Genomic DNA, 22,570 nt, shown 5'->3' with positions numbered 1-22,570 from the left:
AATGCGTGGACAACTTCCCGTCTCCAAGTTGACTCCTCAGATAAGGCTGACCTCGCAGCCCGAAAGTACTGCCTGGAAGAGGAGAGCAAAGTACCCAGTAAATGAATCCTGGGTTTGGTTGTATGGACCACAAAAGCTGCTTGCTTTTAATGTTTTTCTCAGATATTTGCTTATATTTCTTTGTCATCGAGTGCTGTGCTTGAGCAAACCCACCCATGACCTTGCATCGGTAGGTGCTACCGCTGTGGGTAGCTCTCAAGGCAGCATTGCCACCAGGGACCAGGCTTGTCTTCTTCTCTGTTGCGGTGAAATTCTCAGCCCTTCCAGAGCGATGACCTTCGGTTTATACCTGTTTACCTGGAATTATTCCTCAAGCCATGTTGTGCAATAGGGAGCGTGATTCCACATGTGTTTTATAAAAGCAGAAGAGGATTTTGGGTGTTGTGTTGGAAAATCAAAGCCCTATTTGGGGGGAACTTGCGGTCTGACTATCCAGTTGGACAAGCTCAGCTTTCCCTGCAATTTAAATATACTCTACCAGAATTTTAATAGTGCCAGTCTCCATAACTACATTTTAACTCTTTAGGAGCGTGCAGGGTTTCTGAGCCACCGTCGCTCTCCTGTTTAAATGATACAGCCTTAGAGGAAAAGAAGAGCTTTGAATGTGTGTGTGTGCATCATCTTCTTATTCCTCTAGAAAGCTTTTATGGCTGCAGTGTGTCATTTGGGATAATCTAGAATATTTCTGTACGGCTCAGAAAGGTCCTTGCCTCCCCACCTGCCTTCTGGGAGCTTCCCCGCCCTGCCTGGAAGTGGGGTTCTCCCTCTGAGCACAGTTTTTACCCTTATTCAGCCCAGAAGTTCCTCTGCATCTTTGAGGTCGGCTATACGATATCTGTAACATCTTGGCACTTGAATTCTGTTTTCTTGTTCTCAGTTTTTGCTGGCACTTACGTGCTTGAAAGTACAGCAGTTTCCTAACTAAATTCAACCAGAATAAACAGCATATAGAGAGAGAGCTTCCAGTTTATTGCATATATCAACAACATTGGAGAAACGGCTATTCAGATCAGGGAAAAAGTCCCTGAAAATCACCGTCTCATTTATTAGAAGGAAAATAAGAGAAATAATCTGCTAATGCTCCAAATATCAGAGGTAGAGAAGGGATTGTCTCAATTTTGTTTTGTTATGGTATTGTGGGAACACAAGTGCGCGTAGTCCCAGCTGGAGCTGCTGCAAAACCTGTACCCTGGAAATGCTGGAAGCTTTGCTGTTGATTTACATGTATGCAGAGTCGAACCCCATCTGTACGCTTGCTCGTAGATTATTATTTTGCCACCGGTGAAAGTTTCTGCAGCAAAACCCTCATTTGAATAGACAAGGTTTAGGATGGTAAGGAAAACCGGGATAGATTAGGGTAAAACAATTTGGTTTTGTTAGTGCTGCAGGCCAGTAGTGGAAATAGAAAATTAATCTCCTTTTTCCCAGGAGACTGACTTACCTGGAGCACATACCTCCCTAAGAGGTGGTAGATGGATTTCTTTGTTTTTCCTTAGGCTTGTAAAAAGCCTGGGATTTGGGAAAGAGCAGCTACGTATCTCGAAAGTTAGATTTAGATGTCTTCTTGTAGCCTGTCTTATTAATGGCTGTTGCAGCTGATGCTCCTGGTAGGCTGGACCCATCAACACCCAGGGTCTTCTGACGCTGTCCTGGACCCTGCGGCAGCCGGGATGAGTTTCACTGCTCAAGGGTCTCCATCTGACGTGGCGGTGAGACTGTGCCTTGGCTACACTTGGGCTTAGAGGCAAAGCCAAGCTCCTGCTCTTGCCCCGGTGCCTCCTGCTGCCAAGCTTGGAAGATCGTCTCAGGCGCCGAGTGCCTGACCATCATATGATCTGCAGAAACAGGTTTCACTTCCTTAGTGCCTAATGCAGCAAAGAGCATGATCTAGGGGGGAAAAAACCACATTTAGCCCTACCAGAGAAACCTCTTCCATGCAAATCAGCTGTTTAATCTGTCACCCTCGTGCTTCCCGCACGCCCTCCCTCCGCGGGTTTGTCCGGTGGATGGGGCACGAACCTTTGGGTTGACTTTCTACAAGTAGAAGTTCCTTCTGGTGACGACCACAGGGTGTCCCAGCCCGGCGGGTGCGATGCTGAGAGCTGCGCCGGCTGCCTGAAGCTGTATCTCATCCAGCACTAGCAGATGTAGCTGCTGCCAGTCATCGTATTTACAACTGAGAGACTTTCAAATTTGACTGCACCGGGGTTTCAGAGTTTGCAATATTAATGCCGAGGGTGTTGGTGGGGAGCTGAGTATTAGGCACCTTCACTGCTCATTTTTTCTTTTAAAGCTTAGGTCATGAATCGAACAAATCATGGTAGCTAAGGTAGGAACGTGATATCTGTGTGCAGAGGCAGTCTTGGTTGGAGGCTTGCTTTCGCTTGGGTGAAGGACCTGAGCAAATTTGAACTGAAAATGTGGGGTTTTAAATAAAAAAACAGACCTAACCATTTAAAGCAGCATTTTGTATTTTTAAACAAAAAATACGGTGGTCGGAGCGGACTTCCAGAGAACCAGATGGCTCATTTTACTGCTGGAGCAGGGTCTCCACTAATGAAACAAAACAGAAACCCCTGAAGAAAACCGAGCCCTCTTGCGTTCGATTGTCTGAAGACTACGGGAGATCACCGTGATGGATTAAAGCAAAGCCCCAGAGCTGCACGCAACATCTGGCACCACAGCTCAGTCAAAGATTTTCCATCCATGAGGAGGTCTCGTCTGTGACTTTTGGCTCCACTTCCCATCTCCAATATGTCCAAAGGTTACAGAATTCCCATGGCAGGACTCCTCGTGCAGCATTACAGGGATCCTGCTACCGGCATGATGAGTCCCGCAGGTTTTCTCTTGCCGTCCACTGTATCCCTCCAACAGAAACATCAAAAACTCTTGCAGAAAAAAAAAATCGGGTCCTGGGTCTTTGACTGTTTGGGGGAATTTGGGTGGTATGGACCAGGAGGTGGCTCCTCCAGGGCTGCGTCTCCAGAAATTTGCCCTATAGCCCCTTTGTCATGTGGTAACACCCTTAACGAGATGCTTAATGCTTTCAAACCTGATGCACGTAAAGATTTGTGCTGTAATTCTCCTGATCCCTAGGTCCGCTGAGTCCCCATGGACTTCAGTGGTGTTTGGGGGGGGGGTGAGGGGGGTCAAAACTCTGAATTTCATCCAGCCTAAAAGCTGCGACAGAGCCAACATGATTCTTTGGTGCAAAGTGCTGAGCAATCCACAAGAAATAAAAGCCTGGTTCTGCAGCGTGCAAAGGGTCGGTCCCTTGCCTTTTTGGAGTTACTGCTGGGGCAACTTCTGTCATACGTGGGTGTGTGTTGTTTCAAGCCATTTATAAACAAAAATAAGCAAAAAAAACCCCTTCATGGTTCCTTGTTCTGTATAAAATTGAGTGGATTTATTCACAAACTTTATTTTGACAGTGAATCTAAAATCAGAGCCTGATAGTCAAGCCTGGAGGTGAAACTCTTCCATGAATGCACTGAAGTGGTGCAGTGCCAGTGCCAGAAGTGAAAACCCATTTTCCTTTGGTCTGTGCTGCTGTGGCTTAATTTTTTTCCCCCGTGTTCAGCTTTCACTTTTGTTAAAAGCCTCGTTCTGCACTGTCGTCATCTGCCAAGGGTTTGTTTGATGTTCAACTGGAGCAGGACCGGGTCGAGGTGCCGCAGAGGTGTGTAACGGGGTGTCCTCGTCAGCACTGGTAAAAGATCTTGTGATGCAGACGACCGGCCCTCGGAAAGGGGCCAGGGCTGTTGCATTAACCCTGAGCCCAACAACGAGGGTGCTGGGGAATCCAAGCGTTAATGACAGCCATAAAGAAGCTGTTGCTTTTTGAGCAACATGACTTGCTGTAGCTCTGAACTTGCGACCCGGAGGAGAAAAGCACAATATCCCGGCTACAACAATGTTGTATTTATATCTGAAGCTCAGAAATCCATCTGTGTGCAGGAATGAAGAACATCCTATCACTGTCCGATGCTATAACCGTTGTTAGAAATCTGGCTGGAGCTTGTTTCTTGGGTTGTTTCCTGAAGGGTCGCTTGGTGTCCCTGCCCCGGCTCCACCGCCTGCGTGCGCGGAAATCACAGCTGAAACCACCGGTGGCCTCCATCATACAAGCTGCATCGTGTGGATCTCCCTTAAAACCAGCTCCTAGTTGCCTTCAAGCGGATAAAGCTCTGGCCGGTCACTTGGCAGTCTTTGGGCTGGGGTTTGGTGAAACGATGGGCAGAAAAACCCAACGTGTGGGTCACGAAACTGAAACCTCTCCTCGCAGGAACGAGGAGGTTTCCATCGTGGCGATTTGCATGGGTGAGCGGAGCAGGTGGTGGCAATACGGCACGTGGCTGTGTTTGCCGTATCGAGATGGCGTGTGGATTCGGAGTGGCCCACGTATCCTCTTGGTCAGAGATAGAAATTCTTGAATTCGAGATCTGGCAAGCCAACAGCATGATGGGGATGCGGGATTTTTTCCCAAAACCTTTGGGGAAGCACAAATGCCAGCTTGCTGCATTCATTCACTCCCAAAATGTATAGGATACGGCCAAGCCTCCTGCAAACAAGCTGTACATCCCGACAGCCTTGTTCATTGAGTGGGTCGGATTAACACGCCTTCCCGAAAACGGAGCCAGCCCCGAGCCACCAGCAGAAATCGGCCTCGTCGGCAGCGTGCACGGTGCTGCCGTGCCATCTGTGTCCCCATTGCGCTGCTAAAAATCTCATGTCTCGTTGCCCTTCCGAGCTGCTCCTAGCAAACCCGGGCTGCGCAGAGGGCAACTGAGTCGTGCGAATGGGGTTTTTTTTTGTTCCCCGCTTCATAAGTATGTTTATTCATTAAGGAAGTCAAAAGAGGAAGAGGAATAAAAAGGTTGCAAATGTTTTGCTGGGTTAGAAATGAGACCTCGGCGACTGGGCTGCACGTTGCCCTGTGTACGATGCGTTCAGCAGCTCTAGTGTCCCTGGCGCGGAGCTCAGGAAGACTGATGTGCCCTCCCAAGATGCGTTCAGGTAGAGTCACAGCTTGTTTACATATCTACTTATATCCGTATTGGCCCATATGCCAATATTTGACTATCAAATCATCACTGATGAACGCCTCTTGCATACAGTTGTGCACCCGCTGGCTTCCCGGGATGTGGCTCCTGGGGTCAGTGGCCACCTCTGCGTGCCTGGGTTTCTTTTTTTCCCCCAACTATATCACTTCAATTTGTAGAGGAGGCCTCTTTTCAAACAGCTTTGCCTTGTCTCTTTGCATCTTCCAGTATTCTTAAGAAACGGTGAGACCTAAATTTTGCCAAGCACCGGGAGAAGATCGCCGGGTGCTCCTGCACGTGCTGCTGCTGCGCCGGGACTCGGGCATCAGCCCTGCAGCCCATCCACAGGAGCGGAGCCAGAAGGTAGCTCGGAAAATGCAAGGGAACGATTTCTACGTGCGCATGCAGATACGGCGAGGAAAGGAAAGCAGAAAGATTTGCCAAGGGAAATGGTCTTGTTACGCACAGCGTGTTTTCTTTATGTATTTGTTTCCCACCCACCCCCCTTGTTCAGGATATCTAATTGGGTTTTGAAGATTTGAACCCGTCTGGTTTATCTCTGGGTGTGTCGTTGCTGCAGGCTCTTATCAGGTGTGTCGCGGTAAGCAAAACCATTCAAACAAAACCCTTTCACGTAAGTTTGTGCGCGATACGCTGGGTTCATGTGTTTAGCCAGGGTTTGGTGTCTGCGCCGGGATGAAATAGGTCCACAATTAATGCGGCTGCAGGAAAACTGATTATTTTTTTGGTCTTTAATAAATTATTTTGGGGGATGGAAATCTAGGGTGGTTTAGTACAGATGAATGGAGGTTAGAAACATTAGTGAGGATGTATGGAAACCCCGGCACCAAAATTAAGGTGACTGCATATTAGAATCATAGAATCAATTAGGTTGGAAAAGACCTTTAAGATCATTGAGGTAAAATTAGTTGCCTTGGTTAGAAGTGTAGGAAAGCTTTACCTTCTGAGAACTGCCGGCTTGTTCAGTTGTCAGGGAAGCAGCCAGATGCTTTCTTTGCTCTTGATTGCTCGTTTAGCTTTGACATGCTTTTTGCTGGGATGAAAGGAGAAACATCAACAGGCAAAACTGCAAGAACTGCTGGCATTTGTTGCTGTCATGCCTGCGTGGTGGTACTGCCAGTACGGTAAATAGGCAGGTAGAGTAAATAGACTAGATTTTTAAAATTCTTTTTTTACAAGAAAGGAGATAACAATTGGATGCTGTCCCATTTTCAGACTAGGAATTGTTTGCCAGACTTGAATTACAGGAATTGCCGTAGCGAGGCAGATCAGCGCCTTGTGCCATTAACTCAGAGCTGGCGGGGGCCGGGGCAGCTTCGCACGCTGGGTCCCCACGTTGTGCTCCCGTCAGAAACAATCAAAGAAACTGTTTGTGATGGAAACAAAACCAAATTGGTCTCATGCTTTAAGGGGAAATAAAACAGTGAAAAATAACTTTATTGAAATAAATACTTTATTTATCTATTGTTTTTTAAATCTTGCTGTATTCCCTTCTTAGCAGCAGAAACTGTTCCAACTGATGGTGCAGCCAGCTCGTATTTTTTATTTTCCTTTTTTGAACTGATTTGGTATGGAGAGTCTTTGGACAAAACTTTTTCGTATAGCTTTGGCTTAGTTGCAATCCAAAACTGATCTGCTGGTGACAGACTTAAACTAATTATCACCAAAGGGTGGAGACAAGTGTTTTTAAAGCTGCTGCTGCGCCAAGGTGTTCGCTGTTCAGAGGGGCTTGGGAATTACTGGGCACTAAGGCGCTGATGCTGGCCCATGCCAGTATCCATATTACTTCTTAGGGAGGGAGAGAGATGAGTTTGCTTTCCCTGCTAAACTACTTAGGGGGGTTTCTGTTTAAAGAAGGGAGGGGAAAAAGCCACCAGCCAGCCACTTGTGCTCGAGGGGAGCTGCAGAAGAGCAGAAGGAAGCTGGCTGTGGGTTTTTTTACTTCGTGCCTTGCTAATTCCTCTGGCCCTGCAGCTGGGGCAGCTCGCTTTTGCTCCCCGCTCTTGCTGCATATGGAGCATCCCCCAATTCCCACGTGTCCCTGCCCTTTTAGGATATTCACTCTTTCACCCTCATTTTCCCTTTCCTGCAGTGACTCGGTTTTATCCCTGCTTCCTTTGCCTTGGGTTGAGTTTGGGGTGCTCACTGTGCCTGCTTGTAAACAGGGTTTGTGGCTTTGATTGTCGATCCTCCAGGTACCTCCGCAGGATTCTGTAATATTTTCAGCCCGGGAGCTCTGCAGGGCATGGCTTGTCCCGGTGCTGCAGCCGGGCACCTTCTGGGTGCTGCTGGAAAAACCATCTCTTGCTATTTATAAGGTCAAAGTAGCAAAGAAATGCAGAAATGCAGGAACACTGAGGTCGAAGGCATTAAAAACCTTTCACCTGGGCGTCTGTACCTGGGCTGGTTTGGTATTTAAGCATCGTTATTCTCTGAAAATCGATTATTTTTACTTCGTGCTGTACAGAGCGTATTGTATTTGCTCTAACCTGTGGCGTAGTGAGTGTTACCATATGGTTTGCCCAAAGTTGATTTTTTTAAACACTTTTAGCGGTGGGTTAGCGCATGGTGCTTTTCTGCTGTATGTTTTTTAGCCAGGCAAAGTGCCAGCGCGTCTGTCGGAGGAAAAACTCCTGGCTGGATCCTGGAGAATAAACTGAGCTCAAATTCCCTCTGAAGGGAGAGAGCTGAAGTCCCACAGGTAGGATTTTTCATCGTAATGATCCTGTTTGGCGGCTAAATTAGTGACCAGTTTTGGTAGGAAAGTTGAATGGCTTCAGGAGCATCCCCTGGTACCTGTAAGGAGAAGGGAGGTGCGGTGCAACACCAGACCCACCCTCAGCCCACGGAGCTGGAGCTGAGCGTCGCCGGCAGCTCCGCAATGCCGTCCTCTGCATGGGGACGCCGACCACGGCCCCGCAGGCGTTTGGGGCTCAGGCTGCAGGATACCTGTAGGATATCTAAAAAAATCCATGTTTTGGTAAGAGACCCTGAAGATCTACCTTGATAATTACCTGCACTAGGTAGACCGACTCGTCATATGGCTATTTAACTGAATCTCAAAAAGGAGAAGCTGTCGCTTTGTAGTTTATTTGTTCTTCCATTATCCTCGTTCATGCAATTGGTAAGATTTAGGGTTTTTTTTTCTGCTAGGGCAGGGATCATCAGGGATACTCTCTGATACATCCCCGATCCCGGCGAGCATCCTGACCTCTGTTGCAATTCAGGTGGGGATTGGAAGGGGTGAAGTGCAGCAGCTCTTTTTTTTGTGAGGAAGACTTGTTTCTTCACATTAGGTTTGATACAGCAAAGTGCAGGGGATTTGAGTCTCCTGCTCTTTATTTGTCTTAGATGCACCTTGGTGTTTGCACCGTGGTGGTTTATTTTTCTAGCAGCCTCTCTCTGCCCCCATCCTATGGATCGACCTGTTTCGTGCATCACGGGGGAGGTTAGGATGTGATGTTTAGGAAGGAGAGTTATTTTGGGGGGTAGCATTATAGCTTAGAAAAGTGACCACCATTTCAGACGAAGCAAATCCCAGCAGGTCTCCTCGCCCCTTCTCCTCCATTATTTAGGCTTGCTTTGGGGCGACGTGCGGCCGTACCTGCCGCGGCGGGATGCCGGCGGAGCGCCGGCCTTTTCAGATGCAGCAGCGCACTCCCGGTGCTGTCCCAGAGGATTGTGGCAGATTGCAAACACGCTCGGCTCAATCGCACCATCCCAATTAGCATAATGACGCTGCCTAATTTATGCGCAAATTGCCCTAATTTACGTGTGTCGATACATACGATTAAACCAAGCACGGGTGGAACGGGGTTCGGTCTCAACCCAACCGTGGAAGCGTAAAGCTGCGTCCCCCGCAAAAGGTGTGAAAGGTCCAAAATTTGTTCTCTGTGTTACTAAAATATGGAGCTTTGTGTTGTTTTGCCCCCGCAGCTCTGGCAGCAGGAGGGGGTGCGGGGCAGGAATAAACTCGCGGCAGGAGGTAAGAGAATAAAAGATTCCTGTGCTGAGATTTGCATGGATTAAAGGCAGCTTTAATTCGCCTTGATACACTTGGCTTTCAGGTGGATTATGCAGGCGGCAGGATTTGGGGCTGTCTAGCCAACTAATACCTGCCTTACTTTTATTTTAATTATTTTAATAAGAGACAGAGGAGTCCTATAACTGTAGGCCGCCTTTGCCAACCCCAGATCCTGAACATTTTTGTGTGTAACGTTTTCTACCATCAACGTTCTCGATTAACAAACCCACTGATGTTGTCTGAAGTCCCACCTAGTGCGGCCGTTCCCAAAGCGCTTTCTCAGCGGGGTTCTTCTGAAAGAGACTTCTCGGTTTGTGAGCTTGTATTCCTCATTTTTGTAAAATAAATGGTGTTGCGCCGAAAAATTATTCCATAGTGAGCAGGATGATCCAGCGCAGAAATGTGCAGCTTGAGTGAAGTTCTCATTTTGGATGCCGGCTGCTCCACCGTGTCCACCAAAGTGTTCATTCCCATGACTTTAAGTATGCCTGTTCGCTACGGAGAGTGGCACAACCTGGCTGCAGAGGTTTAGCAGCTTTAACGGAGTGGGTAAAACAGGGTACCAGGCTGTGAATTGGGTTTGGGCTCTCCTAACGGTGTGGTCACTGACCTTCTGCTTGAATTATTCTGGGAGGGAAGAAACACCAAGGAAAGGCACCTTTCTCATGGTCCCGTCCATCTTTTTATAGGTCCTGTTTGCAGATGTAATTGCTTTTTCAGGAAGGGAATATCCTACAGTTCTTTATGACTCATGATAGGGCCCTGACCTGAGCTGAGGTGTCTGGACGCCACTGAATTACTAGGAGCTGTTCACTCCCAAGCACGTAACTCACCATCTGTAGCATTTTCCTATTTGATGATGGGAAGCCACCAGTTGAGCTGTGGTTTTGGGGCTCCCAAGCTCTGCGAGATAAGCTACCTCTGTTATTTTTTGAGGTATAAGCATGGTTGAACTCTCTCTCCTGGCATTAACTTGCACTCTGCCAGTCGGTGGACCATCCCTTGGACCAGTCCGTCTCCAGGGGATGGAGCCTGCAGGTGAGCTTGCAAACACACAGCTCTTGATCTTCCATTTCTTGGTTTAAATAAAAACACAAGCACAACCAATTCACCTGACTCCTTACCAATAAAACTGCTTTGTCTTGTGAATCTAAAATACGAGAGCACAAGGTAGACCTTCTCCTTCACCTTGCTTGCAAGGTTTGCGAAGGAGTCTTTACTCTTTCGGCACAGCACCGTACTGGAAGACACTTGGCTGCTGAGTCCCAGGGTCTCTTTCGTAACTGAAGCTCATTCTGAAGCAGCTTTGTGTTACAGCATTGTCCAGAAACACCTGGATCAGGTCAGTGTTGGGTTTCCCAATGCTGCCGGACTTGGAAAACTGAATTTTGGCTGTAGAGAATGGAAGCTCCGTCCTATAGCCAGCATGCCTTCATTACCGTTGATGTGCCATAACAGCGTATACATTTACCTAGTTAAATTGCTTTCATCCAAACATGTACAGCTAACATCCACAAATAATAATTACAAGTAGTAATCATACTGTTCCTAAGGCCGGTGGGTTGCAGCCATGGCTTACCGCAGTCAGCTGACTGCACCGGATCTTCAGGATACCGCGTTTTTGGAGGATTATCTGGCAAGCGGATTACATTGCTGGCACGGTGGGGCACAGTGGGGTCGGCGCACGGCAGATGAGTGGAAAGGCTTGTGTGTGGCCGGGGCTGAATAAGCCGAATGTGGGACACACCACCTCCTTTCAGTTCTGTCGTACGTTTGCTCTTTGGCAATCGTGTTTCCTCTACGCGCAGGCCATATGACTGATTTCTAAGAACAGATGTGGATGTAAGAAATTCTTGTAAGTATGTATAACATAAGATGTTTCTACTCTTACGTACTCGAGCGACTTGAGTGCATGCCTGCACCGCGCTCCTTACCTGTCAAAAGGAACGAGGTTTATGAGTCACTGCAAGTCATGCATCATGAATTACTCTCTTCTTCTGTTACTGATCTGTTTTTACAGCCATCTGAAGACACAGTCTGCTCTAAAACCCATTCAGACATGTTGCATTGACTTTTATAAGCTTTTATAAGCTCTTTTGTTTTCATTCTGCCTTTGCGTTTGCTTTTCTTCGTTACCTCCCAGTGTACGTTTTTCCTTCAGCAAGATGTCGGCCTCATCCTGGAAGGAGCCGTAAGCGTATACTGCAAGTGTCTTGCTCCAAGCTTTGTAAAAACTCGGCTTCATTGCTGATTCCCTTTTAACTCTCAGATGATGCCAATAACGGCAGGGAAGGGGAGTCCTTCGTTCTATCAAGGCTTTCTGAAGCTGGAGGCGAACGCAGAGTCTTCCAACTTTTCTTGCACGTAACACTGTCCGAGGCTGCGTTTTGAATCTGGCAGCTTTGTGCACGAAGGAATAAATTGACCATGAAAATATTGACAGCATAGTTGCTTATGCCAGCTTCCTGATTTGGTCCCGTAAAATTTACCCCTTTGTTTTAAATGCATATAGCTAACTGAAGGACGGAAGGACCTCATCCCCATTGCGCAGGGAGGAGAGGAGAGGCTGAACGCTGGACTGCGTTTCTGCAACCCCCAGAGCCCTCTGCCCCAGGACAGCAGCGTTGCTGGGAGGTGTCGGGAAACGCTGGATCGTAAGGAAGAAAATGCAAGTGGTACGGGGGGACCAGCGAGTTCGACACATCTGTGGGTTGCTCGCTTTGAGCCAGAGACAAAAGAAAGCAGATGCCTCAGCCGTTCTCCAGTTGCCTTAAAAAAGAAATACCGGGAAAGTAACCCAGCTCTCCTCCTCCCTGCCAGATCCAATGTCTTTTTAATCTGCTCTCTCTCAACTTCTCTTAAAGTGGAAGTTGCTGGTTGCTGGTGGTCTGCTGGGGTTAAGCAGCGATTCTGGCAGACTTCAGAGCAGACGTGATCTCCAGGTCTCGTTGCTTTGAAGCTCCTGGTTCTATCACACTCGACTAAATCAGACTTTTTCTTCTCTGTGGAGGTAAAAATCAGCCTTGTGCGCCCATCTGATTGAAGTGCTGAGACTTGTCTAATTGAACAAGTGCTCGAGTCAACACTTGAGTAGGATGAAAAGCAGCGAGGAGATCACCCAGGGATTATGTCTGAGCTCCGCAGCTACTTGGCACTGACAGAGCAGATGGCTGGGTCGCATCCTGCCCAAGGCTGCGGAGAAAAGAAGTCGATAGGAGAAAAATATTAATTTGGTTAAATATTCAACTCTAAATCTAGAAGAGCCTCAGGTCTCTAATTTCATACTTTACAGCATTAGCCCAGAAGATGGGATTAGTGAAAGGAGCGGTTGGTTCTGCAAACTCCTGCAAGGAGCCCGCTGCTGCCTCAAAGCTGATGTCGGTAAAAATTTTGGGAGGGAGAACAGAGATGGAGAGAGTGGGAACAACTTGGCTTGTCCTGTAAAAGTAGGGATCAACCAAGAACAGTCTTGACTTCGCGAGTAAACCACGAGCCTCTGCGGTGCAGCTTTGCGACGGAGTGAGGAACCCAAGTCCGAGAGCTGGTGGGGAGGGAGGCTGGTTTGTGCAGACGCGTGAAAACATCACAAATATCACTGCATGTCACCTGAACCACAGGGGCAAGCTTCAGCCCCTTCCCTTTAGGATAGTGCTTGATCCCACAGCCAAAGTCTGTATCCAGAGATGTTTGGGCTTGGGGAAATTTGCTGGTGGCTGCCTCGCTGGTACGTGGCCATCAGAAGACCCAGTGACCACCGTGTGGCTTTCTGGCCCCTTCCCTTGGGGTGGGAATAAATGAACATACACGGAACCGCTTTTTCAAATGCCCCAACCGCGTGCATCTGGGTAAATACACACTCGTAGGAGCCCGAGGTGAATATGGTGCCTTCACTAGGATAAAAATTATCTACTTCTTCTAGCTGTGGACCCTCCTAAACTTTACTTGACTTTACCCCAAACAGCAGTGCACGTATCAAGTGAAGCTGTGAACATGAGAGTCTCCCTCTCATTTGTAGCTGCTGCTGCTGACCTGTAATCACCTGCTGCTGCCTCTGCCCAAAAGCGCTTTTAACCCTGGAAACTCCCACGATTTTGCCTTCTGTATTGAAAAGTTCTTTTCAATTTTTCAAGTGTGTCTCTAGCTTGAGCAATAATGAAAAGCTGCATTTTGCATATAGGTAAAATGAAGCGGAATCGCCTTGCTGGCAGCAGTAAAAATACTGTTTTCCAAAGACGTTGCTGAATTTTAACTCTTTGGTTTTAAAAGCTTTTTTTTTTTTTGGTTTGTTTGCAGGGGGCACCACTGGAAGAACCTTTATGGGCTCCTAATGACATGCAAGTGGACGATTTACTTACGATAATTAAGGTAGGAAGAAGCGTTGTTAATTTGGCATCTTGGCATGTGTCCTCTCCTTGAAATAAAATCACGCTGGCCAGTGGCTGGCCGGTCATCGCTCTATTTTAGGGTTCAGTACACAACGGTGGCAGTATGGAGCAGCACACGGCCAAGGCATTAACTTGTGTTAAAGTGTCCCTTTAAACACAGAGGGAAGGGAAATCTTATTTAAGAACTACCTGGGAACATAACTAAGTGGAAAAAATCTGACTTCCTCCCCCAAAGAATAATAAGGCCTCTGTTGGTGCCGAGTTGGAAGGGGCATGACTCTTATTTGAGAGCACTCAGCACAGGGATTTTTTTGTTCTGCTGAAACGTAGTGGTTGAGTTGGAATTCAGGTTCTAACTTGCCATCTCAAAAAAAAAACCCTAAAAATTTATTTGATTAGTTTATTTTCATCATCTTGAGCTTCTGTGGAAAGCTGGTCTATCTCCGAATGTGGCAAGAGAGTACTCAATTCTTGATTAATGAAATGGAGGAAAATCCCTGATGTTAAAAGCACTAAAACTATTGGACAAACTTGGAAAAGAAAATATAAATGTGTGCGGAGTTAAATGTATTTAGAAGTAGTTTTTATGATACTTTAATATCTGGATTCTTGTCTTGCTGGGTCATTTCTGCCATGGCTGTTGTGCTGAGAAGCATCATCAGGGTGGTGCAATGGTCGCTGCTGGTCTCTGCCTCCTGTTGCGGTAGGAAAGAGGGTCTTCACCGTCGTCACCATATAGACTCCTAAATGTGAGTCAACCTTTCCCCTTGCAGTCAAAAAACCTCGTAAAGTCATCTTGACTTTACTCAGGCAAGAAGACCCTATGCATTTCTAGGCTTTGCTCTACACACTCATAACATTTCAATTTACAAGCTTGAAAACGTGGTAGAGCTGCCTCCGAGTTCCCACCAAAGTGTCAAACCTCTGCAATCTGCAAATACCCAGAATACAGCAAAATCAGATGCTCTGCTTTGGAGCCCGGTGAGACGTTTGATGAGACCAACGTCACGGATAGGATTTTGTTCTTGCATTTATTCGGACTGTAAACGTGTAAGAAAGTATCACGGGTGAACGTGGAGTGTGTTATATCTGTCATACTTTAACACAGGCTTTGCTTTATGTTGCAGTTGGGGTTTACACTGCTTATTAGCACGGGTGGAATTAGTGGTTTGGTTGGTGTTTAGTGTCGGATAGTTTACTGGCTGAGTTGTTGGAGGGAGAGGAGGAAATTCAAGCTGTAACAAGAGCAAATTCTTTTAATACAGGTTTTCGGTTCTCAAATGTATTTGTACTTTTTGGTTGGCTTGCGATAAGATGCACTACCGTGGAATTTGCTTGGAGCAGGGATTTGCATGAATTATTGTTTCTTACAAAATGAACATCTGTGCAAACCTTCTCCTTGTGCTCCACGGTACCAGAGCACCCATTAGAAGAAGGATTTGTGTGCCTGGATGCAGCGGTCAGCAAAAGCCAAGTGCTTGAGGGAAGGAAAGATGGAGTAATAGAAACAAAGCTGCTGAAATCAAGGGGAAAACTCCTTCTGGGCTGTGCGACGGCATCTGGATGTATGTGTTTATTTTATGTGCTGACTTCTTTCCTTCTCATCCCAGCGCGATTTTTTAAAAAGCAACATCCTCCTGTTAGGAAAAACTTGGGACAATTATGCTTGGCCTCTTGCAGAGTTCAGTTTTGTATTTGGGAAGTATAATGCCATCAATCACAGGAGCTGCTGATAGAAATAGTGTGGCCCAAGACTAGGTAGAAGATGGGAGTAAACAATCATTATCAATGGTCTCTTGATTCTGCACTTAAAGCATTTCATCTGAAGGGTTTCATGTTCTCGTAGAGAGATCTTTCTGTAAATCGGTAATTAAGCAAATTAGCTACAGTGTCATCAGTCTGTCTACAAAAAGCAAGAAGCTGACGTTTTGAAGAAACCTTCAAGCTGCAGACTCAAATTATCCAATATTTAAAATTACGATGTCTCATAGGAATAGGAAGAGCGATGAAAGAATCACTTGAAGTTTGGGTGACTTAAAACCAGGCTTCATGTAGAAAGGCAAGCTTTTTATTTTACTCACAATTCTACATGGATGCTAAACCTGTCATCCTCCCATAAGATTTGACGAAACCTGAACGTATTAAATAATTTGCTTGTAATTATTTTCTTTTTGTAGACAGTAGAAAAGGTTAAGGTAAACATGTTGGGGTGTTAATCTAAAATACTTTGTGTAATGTACTTATTTTCTCAAAAATTGGCTTTGATAGGGGAAAACAAGGAGGAGGATTTCTTCATTTACTGAAATAAATCCCCATGACGCAGAGCATCAGGTGTAGGCATGAGCGGTGAGACAGGTGGTTAGCGGTCCCACCATTCGCGTGAATGGTCCTGGGTTGGGAAGAGAACCAGCGTGTGTTGAAAGCAGTAGGAGCAAGGTGTATAATGGGATGGCGACACGGCGTTGTGTTGAGCCGTCTGTATTTGAGTCTGCAAAACAGTGCCAGATATGCTGATTAATACTTGCCGGCTGATGCAGATACCGTTCGGGCTGTGTGTGTGTCCTGGCACCAGTGGGTTTTTTGAGCGTGTTACGGTTGTACGTATGGTCGGAAGTAAGTACAGGCGTACAGCGAGCTACTCAAAAGGGCAGAAAACCATCCAGGCGTGGAAGTGACAATCATATCGATACAGGGGCAGTGCTGAGCCGAGTGCCGTGTTTTGTTGAGCGGGTGAGTACTAAAACCACTTATCTTATTTCAACGAAGTCCATCCAAAGCCATTCGCTACCTTCGGACCATCCGTATCCTTCCCTGTGCCTTTTCCAGCTGCGTTGCCAGTATCTTTTGGGAGGTGGGAGCCAAGGCGACACGCCCTGTGGATTTGCAGAAGAGCTTGACACGTGTGGTTTTCTTTTCACCGGTTCCAGCAGTGCCGATCGCCGAGCTGATGTTTTCAGCGCTACCCACAATAACTGAAAGATCTTTCCTGCGAGATAAGAGTCGGTAATTGTGGTTGGCTCGTTCCTCTGGTATGCGTTCCCGTGTTAACTTGAAATTTAATTTGTCGTCAGAGTGCTGCTGCTGCTGCGCAGCTTCATCCCCTCCAGCTGTACCCTCCGGCGTGGAGGCACCGGCTACTGCAGCGGTCGGACCCTGCACCCTCTCTCTTAAGGATTGCTCTTCAAAGACGTGCATTGGTGCCGTAGCTTGATCTTCTCACTGAGTACGTGCAGTTGTGAGCAAACTGCAGGAGAAGCAAAGAGGAGGTGTGTTTTCCCCCCACTTGGAAGATTTGCTCCTGTAGTTTTGGTCGAAGCCACCAACAGCTGTAGTCCTTCTCAAACCTTCAAAGATTGCTGTCAGATTTTGGCAGTTGTTGATGCGCAGCCTGACCCTTGGAAGGGTTTTTGGAAATGCAGGGATTGCCCTGAGACCAGAAATCACAAATTAGTGGTGCTCCTAAAGCCCATAGGCACTTCTCCCCACCTCTTTCCAATGAAGCTTCAAACTTCTACATGGAATTTGACGTCACCGATGTGAGCTAACCTGGCCTGCTGCGTGCTAAAAATGCCCTGGGATTTGTATGAAGTGTTTCACAAACCGTCAGTACTAAGCACGCACCTCCAGTGTTCGGCTCTTGAAGCTGATAGTGGGCTGGGGACGTGAAAGAGACAACTGCTTACAGAAACCACACTGAGCAGCGTGTCGGGACCTGCAACCCGTACCTGGAGCTGATGTGTATAAACAAACACATCCACCCTCTCTCTTATTTCTGACAACTACCTCCCTGAATAGTAATTTATTTTTTTTTCAGTAGCTTGTTCTGCAAGCAGGTTTCCTCTTGCAGGTGTTTAGGAAGACCTCATTTTTATGTTAATTCGGCGTAACTATCAATGCACAGACATCGACTGCTCTTGCGTCCTTCTGAGCCGTGTGATTTTTATTGAAATTCAGTCCTGAAAAGCTGATACCAGCAACTGATGTACCTGTCACCTGAGTCAGACGGGAAACTGCACCAAATTGGTGGTTGCCTCAAAAATACGTTGCCAGCCCTTGTTCTGCAGGGTGTAGCAACCACAGCTTTAGCTTTCAGGAGGGTTGCAGCTGCAGTCTGCAACCTGGGTTCAGATTTTTAGTGGTGTTTGCTTGCTAAGTTTAAGGACGTCCTCAACATCATGTCTCCACTGAGATCAAGCAGTGCTAATTACAGCTAAACACAGTTACTGCTAATACTGGTGGACCTGAATCTATAGGAACAATTTTTTTCATGTTGATGGCTTCAAACTCATCTCTGCTTTGATTATATTTATTCCCATGAAAGGGTTGACTTGATCCACAGCTCCTTCAATAAAATAGATCCTTCAAATCACGCAGGTAACGTATTAGGCAATTTAAATGACTATTTTTACAGCTCAAAATGGATTTTTTTCTGAGCAAGTAATGCTTACTAGCTCCAGCCAAACCTGCGTTGCTCTGGTTGATCAATATTGCGTAACAGATGTGAAGGCGAGTTCCTTGCCGCTGGAGAGTTTGCCTACTCCTGGTCAGAACAATAAGAGGAGATGACAAGTAGAGGAAGTGAAGACGCGGAAGGGACGACGTTCGGGCTCCTTCGTCATCTGAAGGTTCCTCTGAAGGAAGGAGTGGTGCGGGGTCACCTTTGTTTTCAGTCGGTGATGCCCGTTCCTGTTTTTTCAGGGCGTCCTTCATACTGATGTTAGCTTTTCAGCCCCCCATCCTCACCGTTTCGGGAGAGTGTGTTAACAGAGAAGATCCCTGCTATCTGATGGTGGAAAGCAAACAGAGAAGAACAGATGAAAGGTCTTCTGCAACCCGAACTTCGGGTGGCAGTGGCCTCCCTGTAGCACAGGAGGCTTCCATCAGAGGCTGTGCAGAGGTATTCAAAACCTTGGGTAGACCTGATGGCAGAAAAGCCTGGTTAAGTAAGACAAGGAGAGGAAATTTAATCAGACGTGCTTTGGATTTGTTGGTAAAGACACGAGTGCAACTGCTTTAGTGACAATTTTTTCATGGTACCAAATATAGAGGACACTGAAGCTGGAGGGGCCAGAGGAGAACATCTGGTGCCAGCTGATATAAACCAAAAGCCATGAAATTATGGAATTGCACCCAATAGGTTTCATGCCTCAAGACACTGCCGTGTGCTGTAAACCACATCCAGGTTTCAGGAATACATTTGGTCAGCCAGATGCACGTCAGCGATGGGATTAGACAAGTCGGTGGTTACTAACACCATTAACTTCTCATATCTCCTTTTGCAGAACTCAATTCTCATGATGTTATTTAAGTGTTTTGTAGTCCAAATCCTTGAAGTTCCCTGCTGAAAGCTAAAACAAATATATCAATCCTATCAGATCTTTCCAAGAGCAAAGCATGGAAATCCCCTGTCCTCAGGCTGGCACCATCAGCAGTATTTTCCTCTCTCCCTTGACCAGTGGCTTTTCCTTTAATATTGCTCTCTAAATCTTCTGTGGCTTATGCAGTGATTAAAAAGAAAGAAAAAAAAAATTACATATGCTACGGGAATTTGGCAAGCGATGCGTGGACCTCTCGCAGTTCCAGTTGGTGGTTAGACGGATTTGTCATACTTATGTTATACACGTGTGTGATCTACTTGCGGTGAGGAACTGCTGGTGCTTGGTCAGGGACCTGTTCCCTTTTCACACAGAGTCATTCTGAGGGCAAGCAGATATTTGTTTTTTGGGTTTTTTTGTATGTGGATGTACATGGGGGGATAAGGCAGGCTGGAATAACTAATTATTCTCTGGGAGAGCGGAGTATTTACAAGTGCTGTGATGCTTTACCCGTGATGGTCTAAGGTCGGTGCGTTTTATGGGAAGTAATATCTGGTAGCAGGTAAACTGCTGCAGTTGGGGAGAAGCAGACAAGCTTTTGATGCGTAAATCCTCCAGTTCTGAGACAAAATGCGTTATCGGTCTTACAAGCTCAGCCAGTTGCTCTGAGCTTCATCCAAATATAATAACACTTTGAGTGAGAGAGAGGACAGTTGGTACCCACGGAGCCGAGGGATGTGCTCGCTGGGGAAGGAGGTAAATTATTTCTTGGGGAACACGGAAGGGTTATCTGGGGACCAAGGAGGAGGACAGTTTTAGAGGGAAACTAGCTTTTGGTTGACTGTTGCTCAGTGACAAGGAATTTAATTCCCAAACTTGCTTTTTGAATGCATTTTATAGATACCCATCAAGGTTGATGTGTTTTGCAAGATGTATTCCCTTTCTCGGCTGTCCTCTCTGTTACCCAGGTGCTTCTGCCCAGTGTATGAGGTGGCTGTGGTGTAGTGCAGGAGGAGGGTGGTGTACCGGGTGAAGCGTACGATATTTGGGGAAGCGAATACTGTAATCCATACGGTTTTGCTGCTGCAGAGAGCATTTGTGGGGATGGGGGCTGTGCGTGAGCAAACATTGCAGCTTGGCCAGGTTCTGCTTCCGTTTGACGTGGTGCATGTGCCTTGATGAGCAATTCAGCAAGGTCGAGGAGCTCTTTGAAGAGCTGGAGGGAGGGAAAAAGCTCTTTAAAGTAAAATACTTCAAATATAGATAGAGTTTATACTACAGTGAAGCTGCATTTTACTTCTGCATGGCTCTTCCCTTTCCCCACTGCAAGGTGCCTTGCTGGTAGAGCGTGCTGGCTTGACTGCACCTCGCTCAGCAGATGTTCTTGGCAACCAAGGTCTTACCTTGGGCTGAGCTTTGAGGAAGCAAAAGTTCAAACTGCTGTAGTTCTAGAGGAAGTTTGTAGGTTATAAATTCAACTAGACATGGTCCTTAAAGAAAAATTTAAAAAGAAAAAAACCCAAACATTAATGTGGACTGCTTCCAGTCTTGTACAGGGGGTTGGAGAAGTCAACAAGATTGTGTGAACAAGACCATGCCGCTAAGGAAACCAGTGCCTTAGTTTTTGCAAAAAGCTTTGTATTTGAGACAAACTAGTTTTGAGGAGTAAATGCTGCTGTCCCCCCGAAACGAGTGGATATTATGGCATCTAAACTGACATCTGAGCTTCTGAGGTACAGCTGTGACTGAGCAGGAAGGTCTCTGCAGCTGCAGTCCATTTGGGTTTGGTTATTGCGTGTTACTGTGTGCAGCGTTCCTCCTTGCAGAGAAAAGTCAAGGGGACGTGAGAGCTCTGCAGGAGGAGAGGGAAATGACCCTAGAGATTAGGCAGCAGAAAGATGACTCAAGTAACTGTTGAAGCAGGGTTGGGTTGTTCAGGAGAGAAGGTGGTCAGGATGCACGTTGTGTTGGTGCATTTTAATCCGTGCAGGAAGACTCGGAGAGATGTGTTCAGAGATGCGCAGGAGGAAGAAGTGATGGGTGTTGAGCCGGCACTTGCAGGGATGCCCAGCATCTCACTTCCTTCACCCCAAAGATGAACTCTAAGTTATAGACATGGTAAGGCAGATGGTGGGACATCATGACCCAGAACAGTGTGAGCTTGAAGGATCTGGAAGGAAAGAGTTAAATCTGAGCAAAAAGCAAATTATCTGGAAGGGCTGGAGCTCTGCCCTTCAATGCTTCCTCAAATCGGGATGTGCAAGTCAGGAATCCCGGGAATGGCTCCTGCACCTGGGGGTCCTCGTGGAGGGCTGCGACAGGAGTGGTGGTGTTGGCTGGATGTTTTCTTCCGAGTCTGCATGTTCAAATGAACGTGCAGCTTGAGCCACTCGGAGAGGACAGGGATTCTGCTTGCGCGCTCTCCTCCCGTTGCTAGACCAGGTGTCCTCTTAAAGACACCAGTTACAGTCAAAAAACCATTCTGAAACTCCAGTTGCAAAGGATCACCGCCTTCAGCTGCAGGGGCACTACCCACGCGCGTCAGGCCACCTCCCTGGCTTGTCACCACTTTTTAAAATACTGCTGTTGAAGAAAGGTAGAGTCCTGGTCCTGCAGCGCCCTACGGGTGCTGGGGTGCAAGAAGACCTCGACACCGATGCGGCTCGTGCTCCTGCCAGAGCTGTCAGAGGCTCAGGTCTGCTGTCTGAGAGCTCAGACACACGTTATGCATAATGAAGGTTTGTTTCCTCAAACGACCAGTCGCAGGAAACGAATTTTCTGCTCTTCAGCTGCCAGCCCAAGCCCGTTGGGTTGCGGCGAGGCAGCTCAGCTCCCGCTGCGCCTGGCTTGGCTCGGGTGCCGTCAGCAGCATCGAAGCCACCCTCAAATATTACAGTGGGGATGCTAACAGGTATCCACAGGCACAAAAGCAAACTGGGAAGCCCCGTATACCACTGGTTTTGAGCCAGTTGCTCGATGGAAGATCAGCTTTGCTGGGGGATGCTGCCACCTTCTCTTGGTGGCTCCTTCCCCAGTTACGCTGTTTTGCTTTGGAGGCGAATCTGTTAAGTCCTTTTCCTGAGCACCAGCCAGAGGCTCGATCGAAACCTATTTAATAGCTATTTCTTTATTTTTATGTGCTTTGAGTAGGGCCTGAAATGTATCATTTGGGAAGATGTTTTAGTGAGATTTTGGATGGCAACCCACTTTCTCCTCTGCATTAATTGCTTTAGAACGTCTACTCCCTGGTTCAATTTTATTTGCCCTTTAATAAAAAAAGATAATATCTGCTAGACACTAGTTTTTTGATCCCTCAGGCAGATGTTTAAGAGTTTTCATTGTTTTTAAAGTAGCTGTTTCTGTGCTTTTTGAATGACTGTCAGCTTGCTGAAGACGATGATTAATCTTTATCAAGTGCTTAACTGAAAATGCTGTTAAAGTGATGTGATGCAGATCGTCACCGGGATGCTCAGGATCACCTTTGGTCCACATACTGTGCTTCAAGCATCGCTGCTTTATAACCTAATGAAAGCAGCCCTATATTTTGAGCGTTAGCAGGGGGAGAAGCTCTTCTTCAGCCTTGCTTGTAATGAAATGACTTTATTTTCTTATGCAGCAATCATGATAATTTTAATAAACTTTTCTCAGTCACAGAAGGGAAGAACTGTCCTGAACTATTTGCTGCTTCTCTTCACCATAAGCCAGATTTTTCCTTATGAAAGG

General features: G+C 46.8%; 1 protein-coding gene across 2 annotated transcripts in view; it reads left to right on the top strand.

Annotated features, from left to right (window-relative positions):
- PTPRA (protein tyrosine phosphatase receptor type A) overlaps nucleotides 1-22,570 on the top strand; it is a 131,114-nt gene that overhangs the window by 46,417 nt on the left and 62,127 nt on the right. For both annotated transcript variants that reach the window (XM_050895857.1, XM_050895858.1), the window contains exon 3: nucleotides 13,441-13,512. In XM_050895857.1, coding sequence (XP_050751814.1) covers nucleotides 13,441-13,512 — 72 coding nt within the window. The remainder of the gene's footprint in view (nucleotides 1-13,440; nucleotides 13,513-22,570) is intronic.

Source organism: Gymnogyps californianus, chromosome 4 (assembly GCF_018139145.2).
Source record: "Gymnogyps californianus isolate 813 chromosome 4, ASM1813914v2, whole genome shotgun sequence".
NCBI lineage: Eukaryota > Metazoa > Chordata > Aves > Accipitriformes > Cathartidae > Gymnogyps > Gymnogyps californianus.
Note: the sequence above shows the minus strand (reverse complement) of the source record. Positions and strands in the feature narration are given on the sequence as shown.